The sequence below is a fragment of the Pecten maximus genome, chromosome 14, assembly GCF_902652985.1.
Source record: "Pecten maximus chromosome 14, xPecMax1.1, whole genome shotgun sequence".
In the NCBI taxonomy this organism is placed as follows: Eukaryota; Metazoa; Mollusca; class Bivalvia; order Pectinida; family Pectinidae; genus Pecten; species Pecten maximus.
Genome location: NC_047028.1, coordinates 24,001,035 through 24,021,929, shown reverse-complemented (window position 1 = coordinate 24,021,929; position 20,895 = coordinate 24,001,035). Strand labels below are relative to the sequence as shown.

At 34.7% G+C, this 20,895-nt stretch overlaps 2 protein-coding genes across 3 annotated transcripts; both read left to right on the top strand.

Annotated features, from left to right (window-relative positions):
• Nucleotides 1–2,316: 2,316 nt before the first annotated feature.
• On the top strand, nt 2,317–9,646 carry LOC117342614 (inhibitor of apoptosis protein-like). 2 transcript variants are annotated; one of them, XM_033904811.1, is made up of 7 exons: nt 2,317–2,408; nt 3,019–4,753; nt 6,538–6,710; nt 7,270–7,315; nt 7,780–7,920; nt 8,410–8,547; nt 8,745–9,646. In XM_033904811.1, the coding sequence occupies exons 2-7, from the start codon at nt 3,466–3,468 to the stop codon at nt 8,921–8,923; spliced, it is 1,965 nt and encodes a 654-aa protein (XP_033760702.1). In that variant the 5' UTR covers nt 2,317–2,408; nt 3,019–3,465; the 3' UTR covers nt 8,924–9,646. The 2 variants fall into 2 exon arrangements, with proteins under 2 accessions (XP_033760702.1, XP_033760701.1); XM_033904810.1 differs by lacking the exon at nt 2,317–2,408 and having other exon boundaries at nt 2,918–4,753.
• Nucleotides 9,647–14,785: 5,139 nt separating this feature from the next.
• Nucleotides 14,786–16,180, top strand: LOC117341819. The gene has a single exon (XM_033903681.1). It carries the CDS (start codon nt 14,786–14,788, stop codon nt 16,178–16,180), a length of 1,395 nt encoding a protein of 464 aa, XP_033759572.1.
• The last annotated feature ends 4,715 nt before the right edge of the window (nt 16,181–20,895 follow it).

The following is a 20,895-nucleotide window of genomic DNA, read 5'->3' as shown; positions in this document are numbered from 1 at the left end:
ATCATAGAAATTTCATTATTACCCACAAATTATATGCACATAATGATGATTTGCTTTGGATTCATACTGAACTCTACTGCATACATTACACCTGTACATGTACTGTACAGTAGGCTTATACTGCAGTTGCTAAATGTGGATCTATGTTATTTACAAGAATAGTTCTTGTAATATATACATCGTATAAAATGTCTGATAGGGTCTGGATTTGGAACAAATCCCCATGTAACTATCCGTATGAGCACGGACATACATTTGTAGTCACAAGTCCCTGTGGCCGCCTGCATGATGATGTCTCTGGATAGCTGGCCTACTCAGAGGTCGGACGATATATAATAACTATGTCCACATATATACATGTGTCTATCACTTTTGAAAACGTCTCAGCATATTAAATACAGTCACAAGATAAACTATAATCAGTGAATCACAGCCGACTTCTTACATACTAATGCGAGCCGTTCTCACTCTAGATTAAGAATGCTAGAATTGGACAATTTATTTATAAAACGTTAAACACTATAACACAGCACTGCCCTATAAGCATGCGAGGTCATTTTAAAATCTATATATTTCCCTATCTATTAATTAATGTTTTTAGTGTTACGTGATTATCGATATATTTTAATTGCATATGGGTTGAGTCATTTCAATAACCTTCCAATTATGACAAAATTGTAATTACTATAAAATTGTATAGGGGCTTGCTTTGAGAGTGAGATTTCGCTAGGTCGAGCCCCAGCGCGGACAAGGAAATTATCATTACTCCTTTCTATTACAATCACAAAGTAATTATAATAGACTATCCATCTCTCTATATAAGTACATACTATTGAATATGTCTCTTTTCTCTCTGAAGATAGCGAGGGGGTAACTTATTTCCCACGAATATAGTACAGACAATCATGGGTATATATAATGTAAGTAAAGAATTTAAGATTCTGCTATATAATGTAAGTAAAGAATTTAAGACTCTGCTATATAATGTAAATAAAGAATTTAAGATTCTGTTGTGTAATGTAAATAAAGAATTTAAGATTCTGCTGTGTAATGTAAATAAAGAATTTAAGATTCTGCTGTGTAATGTAAATAAAGAATATAAGATTCTGCTATGTAATGTAAATAAAGCATTCACGATTCTGCTATATGTTACATTGTATGTATGTATGTATGAAGATAGGTGATGGTTTTCTCTTCTTTTTGTTTCTTTTTGTTTACTCATCATCTCCATTAACTACTGTTATATCTATTTTTCATTTTTCTACTTATTTATATATTTATTTTTTTGTTAACCTTTTCTCTTCTCTGTTATACATTCTCTTCAATAAATTATTCTCTCTATTATAAAGCAAAACTCTCCTCTCAGTTATGATCTTTCTTTTCCATAAATTGATAATAAGAATTCCATTTTACTTTTTCTCTACATAATTATATTTACAACTATACCACTAAAATTATTTATAATATTTTTGTTAACGGAAGTATGGAAAGGACCTGTATAGGCTAAGCCTGTTGTCCAATCCAATTTGTATATCTATCTCTACTATGAAATATTGTATTTAAATTAATTCAAATGCTTGATTGAATAAAATATTTTGAAATGAAATTCTGCTATATAATGTAAATAAAGAATTTGAGATTTTGCTATGTAACGTAAATAAATAATTAGGATTCTCTTATGTAATGTAAATAAAGAATTACGATTCTGCTCAAAAGTTTCCTTTATTTTTGCTGGGCGTCAATTTTGTTTTTCTGTACGTACACAGCTTTCAGATTAAACGAAATATTTTTTCAGTGTTCGCTCCGGACGTATTTCACACAGACTTCTATAATACTCATCATTATACGTGCTATTTTAACACAAAATTTCATACGGAAATCGATAAGTGCTTACTGTTGGTAAGAAGATAAGAGTGTTGTTGTTTTATCAGATGTCACAACCGTCTTCCTTGTGTAAAGAACAATCACCATAAGATTTCCTTCTCTCGAAGTTAAGAGATTTTCGATGAAACCTGCGACGTTGTTCATTGATCACAATTGAACAAATCTGTGCGGAACCTAATTTTTGAATAAAACTTTTAAAGAAGCAGTTGTCAGTTATATATAAATACACGAAATTACAGAAGATTTCCAGCCAGTTGTTGGCCAATATACAGTGTATATGTACTTAATGATTGCCAGCCGACACGTACCACGCTTAAATAGATTGTAAAATACCGCAGCTATTTATAGACCAAAAATTTCCGCTCAGGGCTCTATTTTCTAAGCAGAAAAGCCTAACCTTTCACCTGCTTAAAAATAAATTGACGTGCCTGTGCAAACGTTTCAAACAGGATGTTGGGTTTACGCACAAAATCATATATAAACGACACCGGTCATTTTAATTTCACCAGAACAGTCATTCTTAGGTAAAGTATGAAGTTGTTTATCGAGACCGATGCAAACTTATTTTTATTTTCGCATTTGTATATTTTGCACCTTCTAGGTGTACTTTCACTTTGTTTAGTGGCGTGCAACCTTATATTGTTTATTTTCACTATCAAATTAATTTGTGCTTAAGTGAGAAAATACGTGTTTCATTAAAGAACATTAATATCGAAGAATAAAAGAGTATAAACCTGCATGCAGATCCGCGTTTTATCGTTTAAAATTCTATCTTTCAATCACAGCCTCTCGGGTTGAACCTGTCTGCATTAACAGTCGAGATGTATCCATCATCAATATTATCTATATAATGTATATCTTATTGTTGATTGGTATGCAGCTGCTCATCATGGTCCATACTATATATTTAAAACAATATTTTTTACTACTGAAAAAAGATTGCTTTCTCTTGTTTGAAGAGTAATAGTTCTCTTTCATCTGTGATAGAAAGAATTTCTTTAATCATTAATTAATAAAAAAAAGAAAAAAAAAAGAAGAAAAATCAAACATTAATTGCAAAAATAACAGACTGTTAGGCCTATGAATAATTGGGAAAATTAAAACATTATCTAATTGATTTAATTTTTGTTTCAGCTCTCATGATGGCTTACCGGAAGTCACCACTTGGGATTTTCCTTGTATGTACTGCTGTAGCATACATTATATCTAGGGTACGTCATCAGATGTGATTCCTTGAAATCCGTCCGGAACAAACACTTACACATACTTACCCGCGATACCACAAATATATCACATGACCTCGGGTGGACAAGTGCTATCATAAGATTGTGTGTATGTGAACGCATATTTGTAGTAGACGGCGAAGTGAAACCCGTTCTATTAATACAGACAGATTTTAATAAAAGCTTCGAACCAAGCCAAGCAGTAGTTTTGTACCGATATATCTTGATATTAATTAGACAGCATTCTTACCTCAATTTTAGTTCAAGAATCGAAAAAATTAAAACGAAACGAAAGTTCGATTCATTTTCTGGCCGGACTGAAAATGTAAACGTTTCAGATAGGGTTCGTGGAAATGAAATGACGAACCGCTCGAACCCATTTCTGAATAGGACACTCACTAATTTACATAGCAGATTCAGCGAATTTGACCATGGCACATTGGAACTGAAACCGGAGATGAAATTATCAATGACTTTGGTTTATGCAGTAATACAGGTGATTTTGATGTTCTTTATTCATATGAAGGGATTTTTCAGCCAACCAGGAGTAAAATATGTAAAGGGAAACGCGCCTTACAACGCTGATTATAGGTGGAAATCTTTAAAATATTATTTAGGATCCGTTTGTCCTTCAATTGGTCAACATCGCAGTCGCAAGAACGACAACTCTGTTGCGAGAGAATCCAGCCATTGGGACACAAAGAAAAAAGTGCTAGACGTTACCACAATGTCAACATTAACACCACCGCAACAAAACATCATTGTGGCACCAGTCACAGAATTAAACGAATATTTTGAATCGATGAATCTATCAGACACATCTAATATTGATGTTTCTTTGAATATCGAAATTTTGAGGCTAGAAACTTTTCACAACTTTCCACGATCGGCTCCAGTAAGTACGATACGTCTCGCAGAAAATGGATTCTTTTACACAGGGAATTCAGACGAAGTTGAATGTTTTCAATGTAGTGTTCGATACAGTGGATGGGGCCAGGGAGATACACCATTTGATATTCACAAGAAAATATCTCCGAACTGTGATTTTGTACGAGGCAAAGAAACTGTAAATGTTCCATTATTGCAGTCATCAACTCCAAATTCAAATCAAGAAAATGGCGAAACACATAAAGATATAACTTCCGTAAACATTCGCGGACTGCCAGAACAGTTCAGAAAAAAGGCGCATGATCGTCAGTTTCAATGCAGGACAAACTCAGAAGAGTTATGGAATAAACAAGGGTCATTTGAGTCACACACGCACACCAACACTACCGAAAATGAATGTCATAGCAACGAAATCGAAAGAACGTCGCATAGCAACACATGCGATTTGCAATTTCAAAATGAAGAAATCGCGAACCTTGAAAGGGAAGCAAATGACAGAGAAACAATTAACTGCGAAATCGACCGAAATTCCAATGTCGACAAAATACCACATATGGACAATAATAACAATGCCCATAACGGATGGCGGGAAAGACATTCCGGAAAACTCCGACTTACTCCACTTGCGTCTGTGAGGAAATCGCTGATGTATCCTGCCTATGCAATTCCTACAATACGCCTCAGTTCATATAAAGGCTGGTCGTCGACTTCCGGTCTCATCCCAAAGTCTCTGGCCGATGCCGGGTTCATATATGCAGGTAAATTATTCAATGTTGTTTTTCCCTTTTACTATGACTTATTCTTCCGATCAAGGGAGATGTACACTTTGAGAAGAATTGGTTTCCTAGGCTACCTTTCTTACTCAAAGTTCACATTCTCTACCGATTCCAAGAAGTGTAAGACAGCTATTATGCAAGAAATACCTATCTACATGTATATTACTAATGTCATATTATTAATTATGTTGTTCGTCCGCATATCATCCCATCGAGGCGACTTATGTGTGTTTCTTTTAAAAGATCTTAGGTTTTTATACGCTTTCCATCAAAGAATTTGTTTTGGAACCGAAATTGATTTAATCGCTGTTTCTGTTCAACACTTTGGGTTCAGATAGCTCTCCCATTTGTCCTACACGGCGGTCTGTGCAAAGGTTAATACATAGTTATCTTTGTGTCGTTTTCCAATATGTATGAGGGCTGATTGATAAGTTGTGAGCCTCATATTGAAGGATTTGAATTTTGCCGGACTTATTGTATTTTTTCAACATAATCCCCTTCGGTATCTAGAAAATCTATACACTTTTGCCAGCACCGTGTTTAGGGGCCTCAATACCACTTTTATAGAACTCCTTTTCTTGGCTGTTTCCGAAAGTCATCCACTGCATGATAGGGTTAGAGTGCCTGAAATAGCTGTTTTCAGTTCTGAAATACAAACATTTACAAATGTAGATACAAGTCTGATGGAGCGAGATCAGGTGAATAAGACGGATGTTCAACCAATTTAAAGCCACAATCGTGAATGGCAGCCATGGCAATGCCAGACTCTTTCACACTAACCCAAACCCTAACCGATTTTGCCCATTTTGCAAAAGCCGCTTGTCTTGTTTACTTTAAAGTGCTACCTCGTCGATATGAACTAACCAAATGAGACCAGTCCTTGGGTACACGACCATATATAGTCAGATAATTGTAGGACTTTAAAAAAGTACATCCTTGAGTACCTCCTTCAATACGAGGCTCACAACTTATCAATCAGCCCTCGTAGATGAAGAGTATACACGGCTTTAAAATGAATTATGTAACCACAGATAAAAGTTATGTAAATCTTCCGAGTCCAGTGATTAATTCTAGTTTCGATACAGGTACACAGAATAAGAAACCCTTTTCAATCCGAAAATAACGATTCAGAACAGAAAGCTAAGGAATTAGATGAAGTTAGATAAAAACGTTAAATAAAGGAGAAAACATAATAGGTTAACACTTTCACAAGTAGGTTGAGCAATGATGATTGAACATCTTAATTTTCGGGGAACTTTATAAGAAGCAAGAGAAGGAGAAGAAGAAAAAAGAAGGATTCTCGCGGACAGAATAATAAAAAAGTACAAAATAGAAAGTTGTTAATGAGAAGTCATCGTACCACTACTTTATATAACGATGATAAGCCTATGTTAATATTATTTCCTTAATTAAAATAAATTAAAGTAATGATGGATGTACATAAAACAGATTTTCTATATTATGAGTCTGCTTTAACAAAGGACTACTTTAATAATGTTTAAAACTTCCATTTTGTCCATTAACAAGGATACTTTAACATAATCGCACTTAATTCAACACTTTAAAAATGTATTCCACGACCGGATATAAAATTTTCCGTGTTTAAACATGTCACATGCCTACTATAAAGCTTGTTTCCGTGTGGGGATTCCGATTACGTTATCCAGTTATTCAGGAAAGTTTTTAAAACTGAAGTTTGATAAGTGAATAACGGAAATCTGTCAAAATGATTTTCAATGGTTTAAAGTTCATGTGTCATGTTACAGGATACGCGGATCTGGTTCGATGTTTCTGTTGCGGAGGTGCTCTCCGGAACTGGTTGCCGGGAGACGATCCTTGGATCGAACACGCGCGGTGGTTCCCGGAATGTGTGTACCTTCGACAGAGCAAAGGGGATAATTTCATTCAGCTTGTTCACGAGGATATCAGATTACCACAGGTAAGAGATTTAATCAAAGAAGTAAACCACAAAGCAGATCTTTTGGGGATTTTACCTATTTAATTCAGAATTTTTTATTTGAATAAAGATTGTTTGTAATTTCCACTGGTATTCCTATTAATACAAAGGCGCTTTTATATCGCATAGCTGTTTTTTTTTTAAATGCGTGATTTAAAAGGAATCATATCTACACACAATTTAAATAACAAATCTGTTTACAAGGTGGATATTATCGTTTCAAATTGTTTACTGGCGAGCGACATGATATACGTAACGATAATGTATGTAGGGGTTTTAAATGTGTTCAATACCTCACGGTATACATACCTGGCGTTTATCTGTTGAGGCATAAGAACAGGTTAGTTCTATTAACAATAAATACATAAATAAATAAATAATAATAATAAAAAAAGAAAATAAAAAATCGAAACAGTGTTGAAAATAGTTGTTTTACACCATATTTGTTGTCCAGGTTTCTGCGAACTGTAAGATGTTTCTTTTGTATTTAATTTAATATTCATAAAATGTGCATACTTATATGCTTACTAATGTATTTCAGGTGATTCATAACAAAAGGGATTCCAGGCCGAACACAGAAGCGACAGGTATGACAATGGTTCCGTCTATTACAATTTACCTATTAGTAATATGATAATAGATATTATATTATTATTTTTTCCTTAATTACATAATATACGACAATAATAAATGCTTCACGTCCTTGTAAAAAATAGTCGGGCATAAGAAGATGTTATTTCTAGGGCCTTGGGGAGGTAACTTTCTCTTTCCCGGACTAGTTCCAGGTCTCGTCAGTAAACAGTAACAGTACAGGATATTTGATCATTTACTATTATGTTTTTGTCTCTCGTTTATCGAAATAAAAATACAAATAAATGCAAATGAATCAATGTTTAAAATGTAAAAAAAAGAAAAAAAAAAAAAGAAAAAAAAAAGGCTTATTTGTAAGAACCGAAGTTACTTCGACAGGTGAGTCGATATGGCTATGGTACTGTCCCTTCTCATTAAAACCTGATTGTAATTGTTCCTCTTATTACGACATGTTATACAGATTTGTCCCCGGGATCTGTGACGAGAGAACATCGTCAGGATCCGGCCAGTCTGCAGACAAATGATCCTTTTATCCAGAGGGTAAATGAGATGGGATTTCCGGTGGACGTCATTTCGTCCACAATAACTTCACTACAAAGACGTATGTATCACAGGACCTCAGCTTATCAATACTTAACAGCGTTTGTTTTCTATAGTTCATAGTTGGTGTTTACTGTACCTTTATGACCTATTGCTACATACTTAATTTTGCGTATCTGAGTGAGAAACAGAAATATTGAGTAAACTTGAACCCAGCTTGACTTAAACACGAACAAAGCACTACATGTATTTTATGTAAAAGGTCTTCCGGCGAAACCAAAAGAAAAGCCAAACTTCACATTACTCCTGCTTATACTAATGTGAAAAGTGGTTTCTCTGATTATAAGCATTTCTCAATTTCTATGAAGCAGAAGACGTTTACTCTTTCAGAACACGTGGTCTTATTCACATTGAACTTTTACATGGGTTTCATTGTAAATTGATATATAGTTTGCCCTTGCCGGAAATGGTTGAGATTTTGTGATTGCTATGCGGATTTCTGATTTTCTGTAAATGTACTAATCCATTTAATGTTTTCTGCCATTTTTAGAAGGAAAGCCGATAGATGTTTACACCATCGTAAATGAAATTTTGCATTCGAAAACGACTCCCCTACGTGATGGATTGGATGAAGTGGATACGTTTCGAAATAAAAAGTCCGCGCAGAAAAACATCGGACAGACACAAGGTTGGTGATATATCAGCTTGGTCAAATTCGTTTGCTTGATCTTTTCAATAAATTATAGACAATTAAAATCGAAGATTGTAACTTACGTCTTATCCCGGTCCTTTATTCCATTGCTAAATTCATTATCATTGAATAAGAACGATATAAAAATCACCAACACCATTAAACATGAAGGAATATTTACTTCCAATTTTCAGATGAAGAAATGCTTATGACACGGGCCAATGGGACATGTAAGATTTGCTTGGAGGTGGACGCATGCGTGATGTTCTTGCCGTGTCATCACGTGACTTGCTGTGAGGAGTGTGCTCAAGTGTTTATCAGGTGTCCCGTTTGTCGCCAGACCGTTAATGGCCGGATTAAGATATCATTTTGATTGCTGAGTATTATCACGACGAGGCAGCACATTTTTTTAGTCAGAAGAGTATATAATGTACTTGGTATATCATAGACTAGTGTCTTAATTAGGAAATGGATAGACAAAAATCTTAACGTTATTCAATTATTACCTAGAGTTTTAATTATGTCTGAAACAAATGTAAAATCTTAATGTTAATCAATGTTGTCTAAAATTAATCTATTTAGAAATTCATATGTAAATCAGAAAATGACACCCAAGTTGATTAAAGGAACCTGTCGAAAATTAGTATGAGATGATATGATATATAGGAGCCTGATTGGTCCGGAAATTTTCGTGCTTGATTTAATCCCATCATCAAGAACATGCATCTTTTAATAACAAAAGGTACTGATTGAATGACACTCGATCACAAGGGTGATCAAAAAAGCTATTTGAGTGTGTGCAAATGGCACACGGTTACTACCTCATTTTAACGTCCTATTTATTTTTGTTGTTAAGTTTGTTTATCATAACTTTTAAATATTTATAATGTATGTTCCTATCACTCTCAGTCACACAACACTTTTGTTGTAATGTCTCATATCGTATGTCGTAGTCAGTATGTTAACTAGATTCTTTGGTTGTACTATTTATAATGTATACTCAGGTCTTATTTTGAAGTTGAATGCTAAACTTGCCGTTACTGATATTATTTTGCTATTGTACATATCCATGTATATATTGAAATGTTTATATGTAGTTTTTCGTGCAGTGTTGTTTATATGTAGTTTAAAGAAATATCACAAAAAATGAAAAAAAAACCACAACACTTTCCTCACCACCACCTCCACCACCAACACCACCACCACAACAACAACAACAACAACAACAACAACAGTAGCAGTAACAACAACAACAACAACAACAACAGCAGTAACAACAACAGCAGTAGCAAAAACAACAGCAGTAGCAACAACAACAACAACTACAACAACAACAACAGTACGGTATATTACCCACCAAATCGTTTGATAATGACACTAGTCTAGTCACGTTTATATTACCTGCATATAATAGTGAAAAGCTACATTATACAAGTTTATCATACAGCCTTGATAATTATTTAATATTATTTTACGTCATTGTTTTAGTTTGTTGACGTCTTTTGAATAAATTACTTGTTCTCCGAAGTACTGCTTTCGTTACTGTTTTATTTTTGGTGATTTTCGCGAGGGATTTCATTTCGCTACATATTCACGGCCCTTAATCTAACGCAAAAAATAACAGCCAGCGAATATTTATACATTTGTATATGCTTACAATGCTTTGTTGACCGCTACTTAATATCGACATCTAATTCAGATTGAGAATACCGCGAAAATTAGACCCACGAAACTGAACAGCTATACAGTATCATCTTTTTCCATTCGAAGACATCGATAATGAATCTTAAACCTTCCTATGAAATTAGACAGATCTAATAACTTTCTGAGAAATTGCGATGACAAAGTTCAACTGCTAAAATCCAAGATTGCTGTCTGTCGCCCGTTGTGTTTTCCCAATCAGACTCAAAATTCAATAAGTACATCTAGGAACCAAGAAGATGTAGTACATGTTAAGTTTGAGAAATATCCTTCCTGCACTTCTCATTAAATAGCGACCACAACATTTGTTTACGGACGGACGACGAACGACGGACAGCGTAAGACGGACCAGGGATGTGGGTCGATTTGAATAGCTCAATATCTGAAAATGTCGCAATAATACTTTTGTTCATTTTTACAAGCAAAGTATTAAAGACAAAAATTGATATTTTTAGCTTTGTTGCATCGTAATAACATACTTTATCGAGAAATATTACTATGCAATAAGCGAAGAAATTGATATTTCATTTTTGAATTTATATGCTGTGCGAAATTAACATAGAGACATATTGGATAACAGATCTCTTCTATGATGGCATACGAAAGAAAACAAAACTCCTTTTAAAGATTACATTTCCTGACAATTTTTTTTATACAAATGTAACAACTAAATTAGAATGAAAAATCTGCAAAAGACTGTTTCACAACGCAGCTATAGCTTATAATGGAATCTGTAAGCCAGTGCTAGGTAAGATTTACCCATTTAGCTTACAATAGGATTTATTTAGCTTTATTGTATGTATTCAATGCGTTTGCCAAAGACACATAAGCAAACATGCTTTCAAACATATCGAAGAGGGGATTGTCTCACAGAAAAGGTGTCTGTGAGATCAATTGGACACGTTGAAGTTGATGCCGCAAAGGACGACCAATTAAACGATAACGACAAAAAGGAAAGGGGAAATCAATTATTCCGCAATAGTATCATAGATATATAAAGAGGAAAACAGCCCAAGGGGATGAAGGGGAAGTTGATCTCATCGCCGACTCAGTCATGGCGGAGTTATCGCCCTTAATTGAAGACGAAGTCTTGTCGCACTAAAAACCAATTGTCAGTTTTACGAAAAAAAAAACCCCAAAAAACCCAACAGAATTGGATGACATGGTCATGGCCATTGAGCTAGAATCTGAATATAATAAAAGTGGATCTTCTCTGACTGATCGTGCGATGAGACGAATAACTGCCATACCATAGAGCTTGCAGTGTTTATGCTGAAAATATGTTGCCTTAATATCCGGAAAATTTGATCCATCACATTTAGAATAAAGGTCTGAGTATATTCAAATCAGTCAAGAGACGACGGGTGGATATCGACAGTACGCATGTCCAACAATTTTCTAAATTCAGAGTTCCACAACGGAATCACATCAACTCGATGTGTGCCATCGACGACAAGCGGGTTTGGATGTTGGTATTTGACAGTGAAGTTTTAATTTTGGTTAATAAAGAAGGAACAGTCACAGAAAGTGTAACTTTAAACTTCTGTGCAAGGAATTGACCAAATCAGGAGGACTGCTACTGACGCCTCATGCTGTGACGTCACAGATATATAAACTGTCTGAGGACAGACACTTCATCATTTTTGCTGACATCAGTCCTTTAGATGCCTTTGACATCAGTTTGACTGACAGTGACGAGGTGATCGTTAGTACGAACTCTCCAACAATACTAGTACTGAACATGTCCGGGGAGAGGACCAAGCAACTGTCATGTCCTCAGAAAGGATGGAGCATCGTCTGCCTGACAAAAGGACATATAGCTGTAGTTCAGTTTTCTCCGACTGATTGCTGCTCTAAAGACTTATTGATTAAAGACCAACCTGACATGATAGTACATACGTGGAGTCGGCAACTGGACAATGGTCGGAAGGTCAGAGATGCAATACTTTTTCGGATAGGCCAGGATATGTATGACTGGATGTTTGTTCCCGATTACAACAATGACCAAGTCGTATCAGGAGACGGAAAGTCTGCCAACTGTCTTCTGGACGACAGAAACAAAATTGAAGAACCTGTTGTTGTATGTATAGATATGAATGGGCATGGATAGGATGTCTTGATGGCACAGTGTATGTGATGCAGCTCTAATAAGTTTGGTGATACCAAAGACAGTGAAAGTGGCTACACTGGTCATTTGTCTGATGGCGGTGACAGTGTGTAGTCATTGAAACGTCACACTTAAAAGAATTAGCACTGGTTGTGATATAACAAAGTCTATTCACGTTTTCAGTTATACTTGTTAAGTATATAACTTTCGATCATTATAAAGGTTAAAGATTAACATTATTGATATATTACTATTTGACTCAATTTTGCCAGAACCTGCATTTGGCATATATTTGTATGGCAGATATTATCGATACACCGAAGTTTTTTTTGACAGTTCTGGAACACATGATTTTGTTCTTGTACTCTTAAGGGTTTCAGTTAATCTATGCCAGATACAATGAAATTATCTTTGTGCAAAGTTTTTTTGTGGATTAACCACAAAATTACAATTACCAATAGGCAATACCGACATATTAAAGAAACAGTAATTCTAACTGAAGGTGGATAAAACGAGAAAAATTAAGAACAAAAATATAGATTTACATAGGAGCCCGAACAAAAGTACAGGAGAAGAATAAACCCAGGTGTTCCGGAAGAGTAAGCATCTTCCAAATGAAAACTATTGAAGTAACAACGAAACAGCTAGGCATATCTACAAGCACTGAATACGTATGTCTTTATATCGAGCAAGGGAATTTTTACAAATTAGATAACTATTTGACGTTATTTTTACCTCTCTATTAAAAAAAAAAAAAAAAAAAAAGACATACATATGTAGAAAAATACAGATTTGCATGAACACCTATGACAAAATGTAAGTAGAACAAGACCAAGTGCTCGGCATGAGTAAGCGTCCATTGTTTCATGGACAATACCCGTTATAATTACGGTTTCGTTATCATATAGGCATTCTCTGTCGCTTTTGTTTATATTTGTACTCGTTTTGTTGATTTTAAGGTAGTATTACAGTTTTTAAGTTCGCATTATCTTGTTGTTCTTGCTTAAGATTAACGAAATTAATACTCATAAAGCATCTACATTTAAATTTATGAAGTATAGCTGGCGGTTCGTAGCAGCATAATGCATTTTGTACATGCTTGTATACCGGTGAGAATGTTAGCGTGTTTGGTTCGCCTTGCTTATGTCATCTAATAAAAGTTGATTACAAGCGTTATTTTCACCTGTGATTCATGAGACATTTTTATTATAGAAACTGAATAAGTAAGATAGGCAAGAAAACATTCATTAATACATTAATCTTACACCGTGGGTATATAATGAGTCACAGGTATAAAACACAAAAGAAAATACCTCCGCTTTCCCCAGTGATATATATATATTATACAGTAGTTGCTGTGATACTTCGCCTACAGTAATGTATACTTAAAACACCCATTTCGGAATTATGACTGATTTTTTCCCTCTGTTTTGATTACATGAATTATTTTTCAATGTATGCTGGCTTTATGATGGATTTTGTCCCGTTTGCTAGCACTATTGTTGATGTGGTCCCCGAATATATTTATTAAGGTTAATTTTGCTATGTGATTTGCCGGTAAATTATTATTATTTTATCTTTTACAGCATGGTTATGATTATGTGTCACGGTTAATTCTTTAAAATATGTTTTTTGTCATTTTTTCAGTACGAACTGGCAAAATGGTTTATTACTGAAGATATATTCATTTCAATGCTTTGAAATTTTGGTGGATAATTGAAGTTAAACATATCAGGCCAATGATATATTGACACACCCACAGTAGAGCTGGCTCTGATGTAGAAAAATAGAAAATGAAATTCAGAAACAGCAATTACCGCAATCATGATGTAGGAGAAGGCTAAAAAGCGATAAAATAAGACTACTGCGAAGATTTGTACGTTTACAGTATGTCCATGTCAATAGTGACCGAAAAAAAAAAAATAAAAAAAAAAAAAATGATATCATGAACGGGCCAACGACGTAAGTTGTGTACTATACATACCGCACAACTGTTTAGATTAATGGCCAATCGATAGGCACATGCATTGCGGTATGCAATGATAACACAAAGATAACTAGGAAGTTGAGATAAGAAATTGAGAATCTTGGGAAGAGTGTTAGTTGGTAGATTGTTTGAGCAATTAAGCCGACTTTTCTACTCTGCGGATGGAAATGTTAACTAGACATGTTGTTCATCATTCACCTGTGTCCAATACATGTAATATATGTGAAAACGCTAATGACGTTAATTGGTTTTGTAATAACTGTCAGGAAAGTTTATGTGACAGGTGTAAAGAACACCACAAACGCGGAAGAAGAACTCGAAATGACGACATTGTACCAATTAGGGAGGCGAATATACAAAGCCAGACTACAATCCCGGAGGAATGCAAGATACATCCTGGAAAATCATGTGACTTGTTCTGTAGCGAGTGTAACGTCATTATGTGTTCCATGTGTTTTACACAGAAACATAAACAACACACTTTCAAACATATCGAAGACGTGATTGTCTCACAGAAAAGGTACTTGTGTGATCAATTGGACACGTTGAAGTCTAATTTAGATCAATTTAACTACAAACTAGCAAAACGCGAACAAGTGACTCGGTCATTCAAAGATGACATTGATGAAGTAGGGAACGGAATACTTTGCCAAAGATCGATGATGAAGGCGGAAGTTGATTCCATGGCGGAGTCACTTATGGTTCAATTAGGGCGTCTGCTTCAAGAGGAATTTCTTTCCAGCGAAAGAGACTGTTGGCTTCACTGGAAAAATATTACCGAAATGAAGGAGCTAATAAGGGCCATTGAAGAAGAAATTGAACATTCTAATGGGGTTTCCTCATTGATGGAGCTGACGGAAAGACTTAAAACCGCAATATCACTGCCTAATTATGTTACTAATGAAGATGTGTTTCCTTGCAAACCACGCCATTTTTGCGGTCAACTGAATCAGACTCCTTTGAAATCAATGCTGGGATATGTCCATCTCGTCGACGAGAGTAAAGATGTTATCAGATACAAGAAGAAAGATATCGACAGAACACAAGTCCAACGCATATCCTTATTCAAAGTGCCACGACAGAAAACCGTGAACTCGATATGTCCTATCAACGATAAGCGTGCCTGGGTGGCAGTCTCAAGCAGTACTGTTTTAAGTGCCATTAACAAAGCAGGAAAGGTCACAGAGAAGGTAAAGCTGAAATTTGTACCATGGTATCTGGCGTTATCCAAACAAGCTGATGTACTGATGACAAGTTACAATGCATCGTCGCTGATATACAAACTGTCCAAGACCAGACGGGTGACGACCTTTGCTGACAATAATCCCTTTAATTCTCATGGTATCAGTGTGAGTGACAGTGACGAGGTGGTCGTTAGTACGAACTCTCCAACAATACTGGTACTGAACAAGTTCGGGGACAGGATAAGGGAAATATCGTCTGACGGGAAAGCGCAAAGTATTGTCTGTTTGACCACAGGACAGGTCGCTGTCACTATATATAACCCTGTTGCAGTTGTAACAACATACTGTAACAAATTGGTTGTAACAGGAATGTGCGACAAGACAATACTCTCATGGCGCGATGACCTGGACAAGGACAAGAAGAACAATGGGAGGTTTCTTTGTGGAATAGGTCGGGATATGTACGACAGGGTATTTGTTCCCGACGTTTCAAACGACCAAGTATATGTTGTATCAGGAGACGGTAAGAAGACCACCTGTCTCCTTGACGAGAGACACAAGATCAGAGCACCTGGAGCTATAGGCGTTGACATGTGTGGACATGTCTGGATCGGATGTCTTGACGGCAACATTCATGTGATTCAGCTATAAACACGTGAACTGATTCCAAAGTGAGTGAATGAATACATTTTCAACCGTTACATCCTAGTGTATAAATGTAACTTGAACTCTTTCGAACACTGGAAAACAAGATATCCACGTGATTTTTGCAAATGATGACAGTTAAATGTTTGCTTTGAGTATATAAATGTTCATTCAAACCAGTTTATAACGGCCTGTCAAAAGAGGGAAACTAATTAAGGAACACTTTAGGTGATAGGTGATCTTTATAGACATAAGGGTTCTGTAATAGAATGTAATTTTACAGACAGTTTTTAAAATTACATTCGATATATCTTTAAAGACAGCTTTTATATACATGTGATCTGCATATTTTGGTTTTTACTATATATATATGTGTGACCTCTATATTCAGGTTTTTATAACATACAGGTGGCCTTAATAAATTGGTTTTTATTATTTACAGGTGACCTGCATATTTATTTATTGCAATTTTTTACTAAATAGAAATTTATCAAACTACAAACTCTGTATAAACCGGCGTCGGTCCCATTGATGTTTCCCTGGTAGCTTCAAGGGTTCCTGACGAGTGTTTATACAGTTGTAATTGCCGCACAGGTATATCAATAATTGACCATTTAACGTCATTGTCCACAGGTGACTACACGGCTGGATAATCACCTAAACAGTTGCTAGGTACAATAAAGAATGCATTTTGTCTATTAATACCATAATGTTACATGCTTGTAAATGTATCGTAATTAAGAAATGTTTCATGCTGGCTGGCTTCCCCTTCGTGGACCTCACTAAAGAACGTACCTTTTGTATTACTCCGTTTGTATTATCAACAAACAAGGATCTCATGACAGCCGACAACATTAAGGACCAATTAGAATTTGAGGCTAATTGTTCAGATTGGGAATCTGCACTTATAGAATGTGTCAGATCGGTTGATTGTTCGGACTCGGTGGAAGGCCTCTTTAAAACAAACAACAATCAGTGATTGTTTTCAACCGATGTAACGTACACATAGTGTTATATTGCCAGTGTTAAATTAAATCATATTATTTAATTCAAAGTTAGTATATGCATGAATAATGCACAATGACATCTTCTTTGTAATACAATGTATATTTTTTTATCTATTTATTTATTTGCATTCAACGACGATATCAAGTAGAATCTCTACAATCCGGAACTCTCTACAAACCGGCCTTATGTTTTGGTCCCAAAGCTGTCCGGTTTAGAGAGAGTGCACTGTAATACAACTTTGCAATAAAAATATAAGATTTTGCAGTGAAAATATAAGTTTTCCATTTTTGACTAATCAGAGCGAACCTTGGTATTCATCTCATTGAAACTTGCCGAATTTTTCCCATCGAAGCAGAGATAGATAAATTGATTATTTTGCTGTATTTATGAAATATTCTGACTAGCTTTTGACAAAATACTCACTTGACAGCTTTTCATGCACAGATTCTCCAATAACATCAGAAAACGCTTTAATTGCGCTGATCAGTCCTTTCAAAAAGTTGACGTTGAGTAACGTCACAAAGAGAGGACGTCATTACTGATTCCCGCACTTTTTGGCACTATTAATTTTCGATGTTTTTAATTTTGTTTTTAAGTTTATGAAATGCAATAAAAAGAAAATTGAATGATTTCCCGTTAATATATAACATACATTTCACTCGTATGGCAGAATATTTCGATATATTTCATACTCGTGAAATATATGTTATATTAAACGAGAAACCATTCAATATCCTCTATGTCTTTACTTGATACAGGTGGTCTTACATATGTGTTTGCATTCTATACAGGTGACCTTTATATATAGGTTTTTATTACATACAGGTGGCTTTCATATATAGGTTTTATTACATACGAGTGACCAGTATAGCAAGGCTTCTGCTACATATAAATGGCATTTATAGACATGTTTTATTATATAAAAGTGAGCTTTATATTTAGGTCTTTACTAACTACAGGTGGCCTTTAATTATTAGTTTTCGTGATATGTAGTGAGCTTTATATTTAGGTCTTTACTAATTACAGGTGGCCTTTAATTATTAGTTTTCGTGATATAAAGTGAGCTTTATATTTAAGTATTTTGATTGAAATATAGTAAAGTAATATGGACAATGCTGCATATGCTATATACATGTATACGCTATTCTTTGTTTCAATTTACCCCGTGACTAAAGAAAATACAACCAGACTTTTTTGTTATAGATAATGTGTACTACTCCATATATCCTGGCTAATACAAGCACAACATCCTTTATATTTTTGTTTTCATTAAAAACAAAATAAATAAATAAAATTAAGTATAAATTAAGGTAATCAGAATTAAAAGTTTGATCAGTCTTTCAAAATGCTACACGATTATAAGGATAAAAACAAACTAAAGACATATAACTCAACTCGTGCCGAAAGTTTTGTTGCACGAATGATATCTTAACATGTATTTCAAAAACGTACTTAACTTGACAAACTCAAATTGAAACAGATTAGCAGAATGATGAATCAGCTCACCAACAACAATTGCCATAGAAACCAATGTAGATAAACTACAAATAGCTTAATCATAATTTAGCAGAATGCTTCCTGTGAGGAAAAAAAGAAAGAAAGAAAAAAACGCTGCAATTAGATTACCACTAAATTATGTTCGTTTACACGAATGGTTTTGTCAAAATGTTATCTACTTATACATGTATTTAATTAATGTTTCAGTCGACGCGATAATCGACGCGATTCCCCCCTCCCCCCTGATTTATTATAGTTTTCTAATATTCATTTTTATCATGTACTGTTATATTACTGAATTCATATTCAAAGGTATTCTTTATATGTGTGTCTTCTGTCCATTTGCGTTGGTCAGTGTTTCTCGTTGGTTGGTGCTATTCCTATCTCAAGCCAGTGATGTTGATGGCATTGAAATATATTAAACGAAACCATTCTGAAAGTGGACCACAGCATGATGAAATTTGAATTGTTTAATATTGATGATTATGTTTCCAATATGTTGCTATATTTTATTTCCATTTTGATTATGTCTGCAAAGATTGCTGGCGACTTTAGTTACAGTATAATTAAATCCTTTATGAAGCCTTGTGACGTTCATTATCCTTTTGCACATAATGGTTTGACATGTTCACGTTCTGAAGGAAGATATAGCTGAAATACAAAATTAAACAAAGGGCAATAACTCCTTAATTTCATATGATATACTAATCATTATGTTATTTGAATTCATCATTATATTATTTAATCTTATCAGCATCATATTGTATGATGTCATCATTATATCATTTCACTTATGTTTAAATTGGTTTTTCGTTATATGATTCGACATCACCAATACACGATCACGGCTTTACCACACCGTATAGAACAATAATGCGCTTGTTATTGATAAATTGTACATTTGATATAAACATGCGTATTATGTGATGAGCTTCAATAAATTATATAAAATTTAAAACCTCTGTTTTGTTTTCCTTCAAAGTAATTTTTTCTTGTTATAGTTTACTTTTTAAGATAGTAATATATTCATTTTTTAGTCTTGTAATTGATTACTTCTTGCAATATATACATATAGGTTATTTAAAGTATCAAGTTGATTAGAATAATCTTAATACATTTTCTATACGTAAAAGATAGCACCAAGATGATTAGAATTATCATTATACAATGTAAATTATCTATAGATAATAGATAGTACCAAATTAATTAGAGTCATCATTATACATTATCTATACGCAAAAGATAGTACCAAGATCATTAGAGTGAGATATTAATGTAAAGTACTATACTGCAGGACAAGACATCTGTGAACGGAGTCAGTCATACCAAACGAGGAACGGTAAACAAATGGTGAACACGTCACACTATTAGTCCACTTGTAGCAATTTATTGCATTAATGCTATTATTATATTCTATCCTTCAAGCAATGAAGACTGGTTTCAAATATAAGTTTGGAAGTCCCTCGGTTAAGACATTGTAGTGGTAATTTTGATAGAAAGTATAATAGTATGTTAGCACTAATAGCACCTTTTTCTCCTGATGGCATATTATGTTTTTAAAATGTGCCGAGGCGCTGGAGCATTGCGGCTATTTGTACGGCCAGGCCTACCTAATCTAATCGGTCATTATATAACCATATGCCACAGCATTGCCAAGCAGCCATCTACGATGTGCATGTACCTGTATCTACCCATTCATCGAAGAATTTTCGGTAAGATGGTAAATTTTCTTGACATCGTTTTATTTATAACGTCGCCTTGCGACTTAATTTGAAAAATGAGAGTAATTTAGCTTCCAAGAACAAATAAGTTTTCAATATTGAACAGCTAAAACCAGGAAAGCATACATGATACTGATTGGCGACTGTTAATGGAAGCACGATAAGTCTCTCGCCTGATCTGGCTGGTCAGTTCGGTAACAACGACCGCGTCATAGAGGGCATGCATTTGGCGGAGAGTGAAGTGAACGAAAACTTATTTCTATGTTGACGAAAATTATTACTAGTAATTCAATTTTTAAACAAGCACATTAGATTCATCCACAGCGTGATACGGTATGTTTGTTTTATATCAATCTCAAATTCGTATTATTACTCGTGAGTATTCTTACTCATTTCAGTCATAATGCAATAACACGAAACGGAATGTCCTTTGTTTACACAGGGTCACTACAACACACATGTATATAAATGCTAATGAAATTTGTGTACATGTGA

Coding starts and splice junctions, on each gene's coding strand:
- LOC117342614 (XM_033904811.1), top strand. CDS start 3,466: ATGACGAACCGCTCGAACCCATTTCTGAATAGGACACTCACTAATTTA. Junction 6,711..7,269: donor AGGATATCAGATTACCACAG/GTAAGAGATTTA, acceptor AATGTATTTCAG/GTGATTCATAACAAAAGGGA. Junction 8,548..8,744: donor AAACATCGGACAGACACAAG/GTTGGTGATATA, acceptor TCCAATTTTCAG/ATGAAGAAATGCTTATGACA.
- LOC117341819 (XM_033903681.1), top strand. CDS start 14,786: ATGTGTTCCATGTGTTTTACACAGAAACATAAACAACACACTTTCAAA.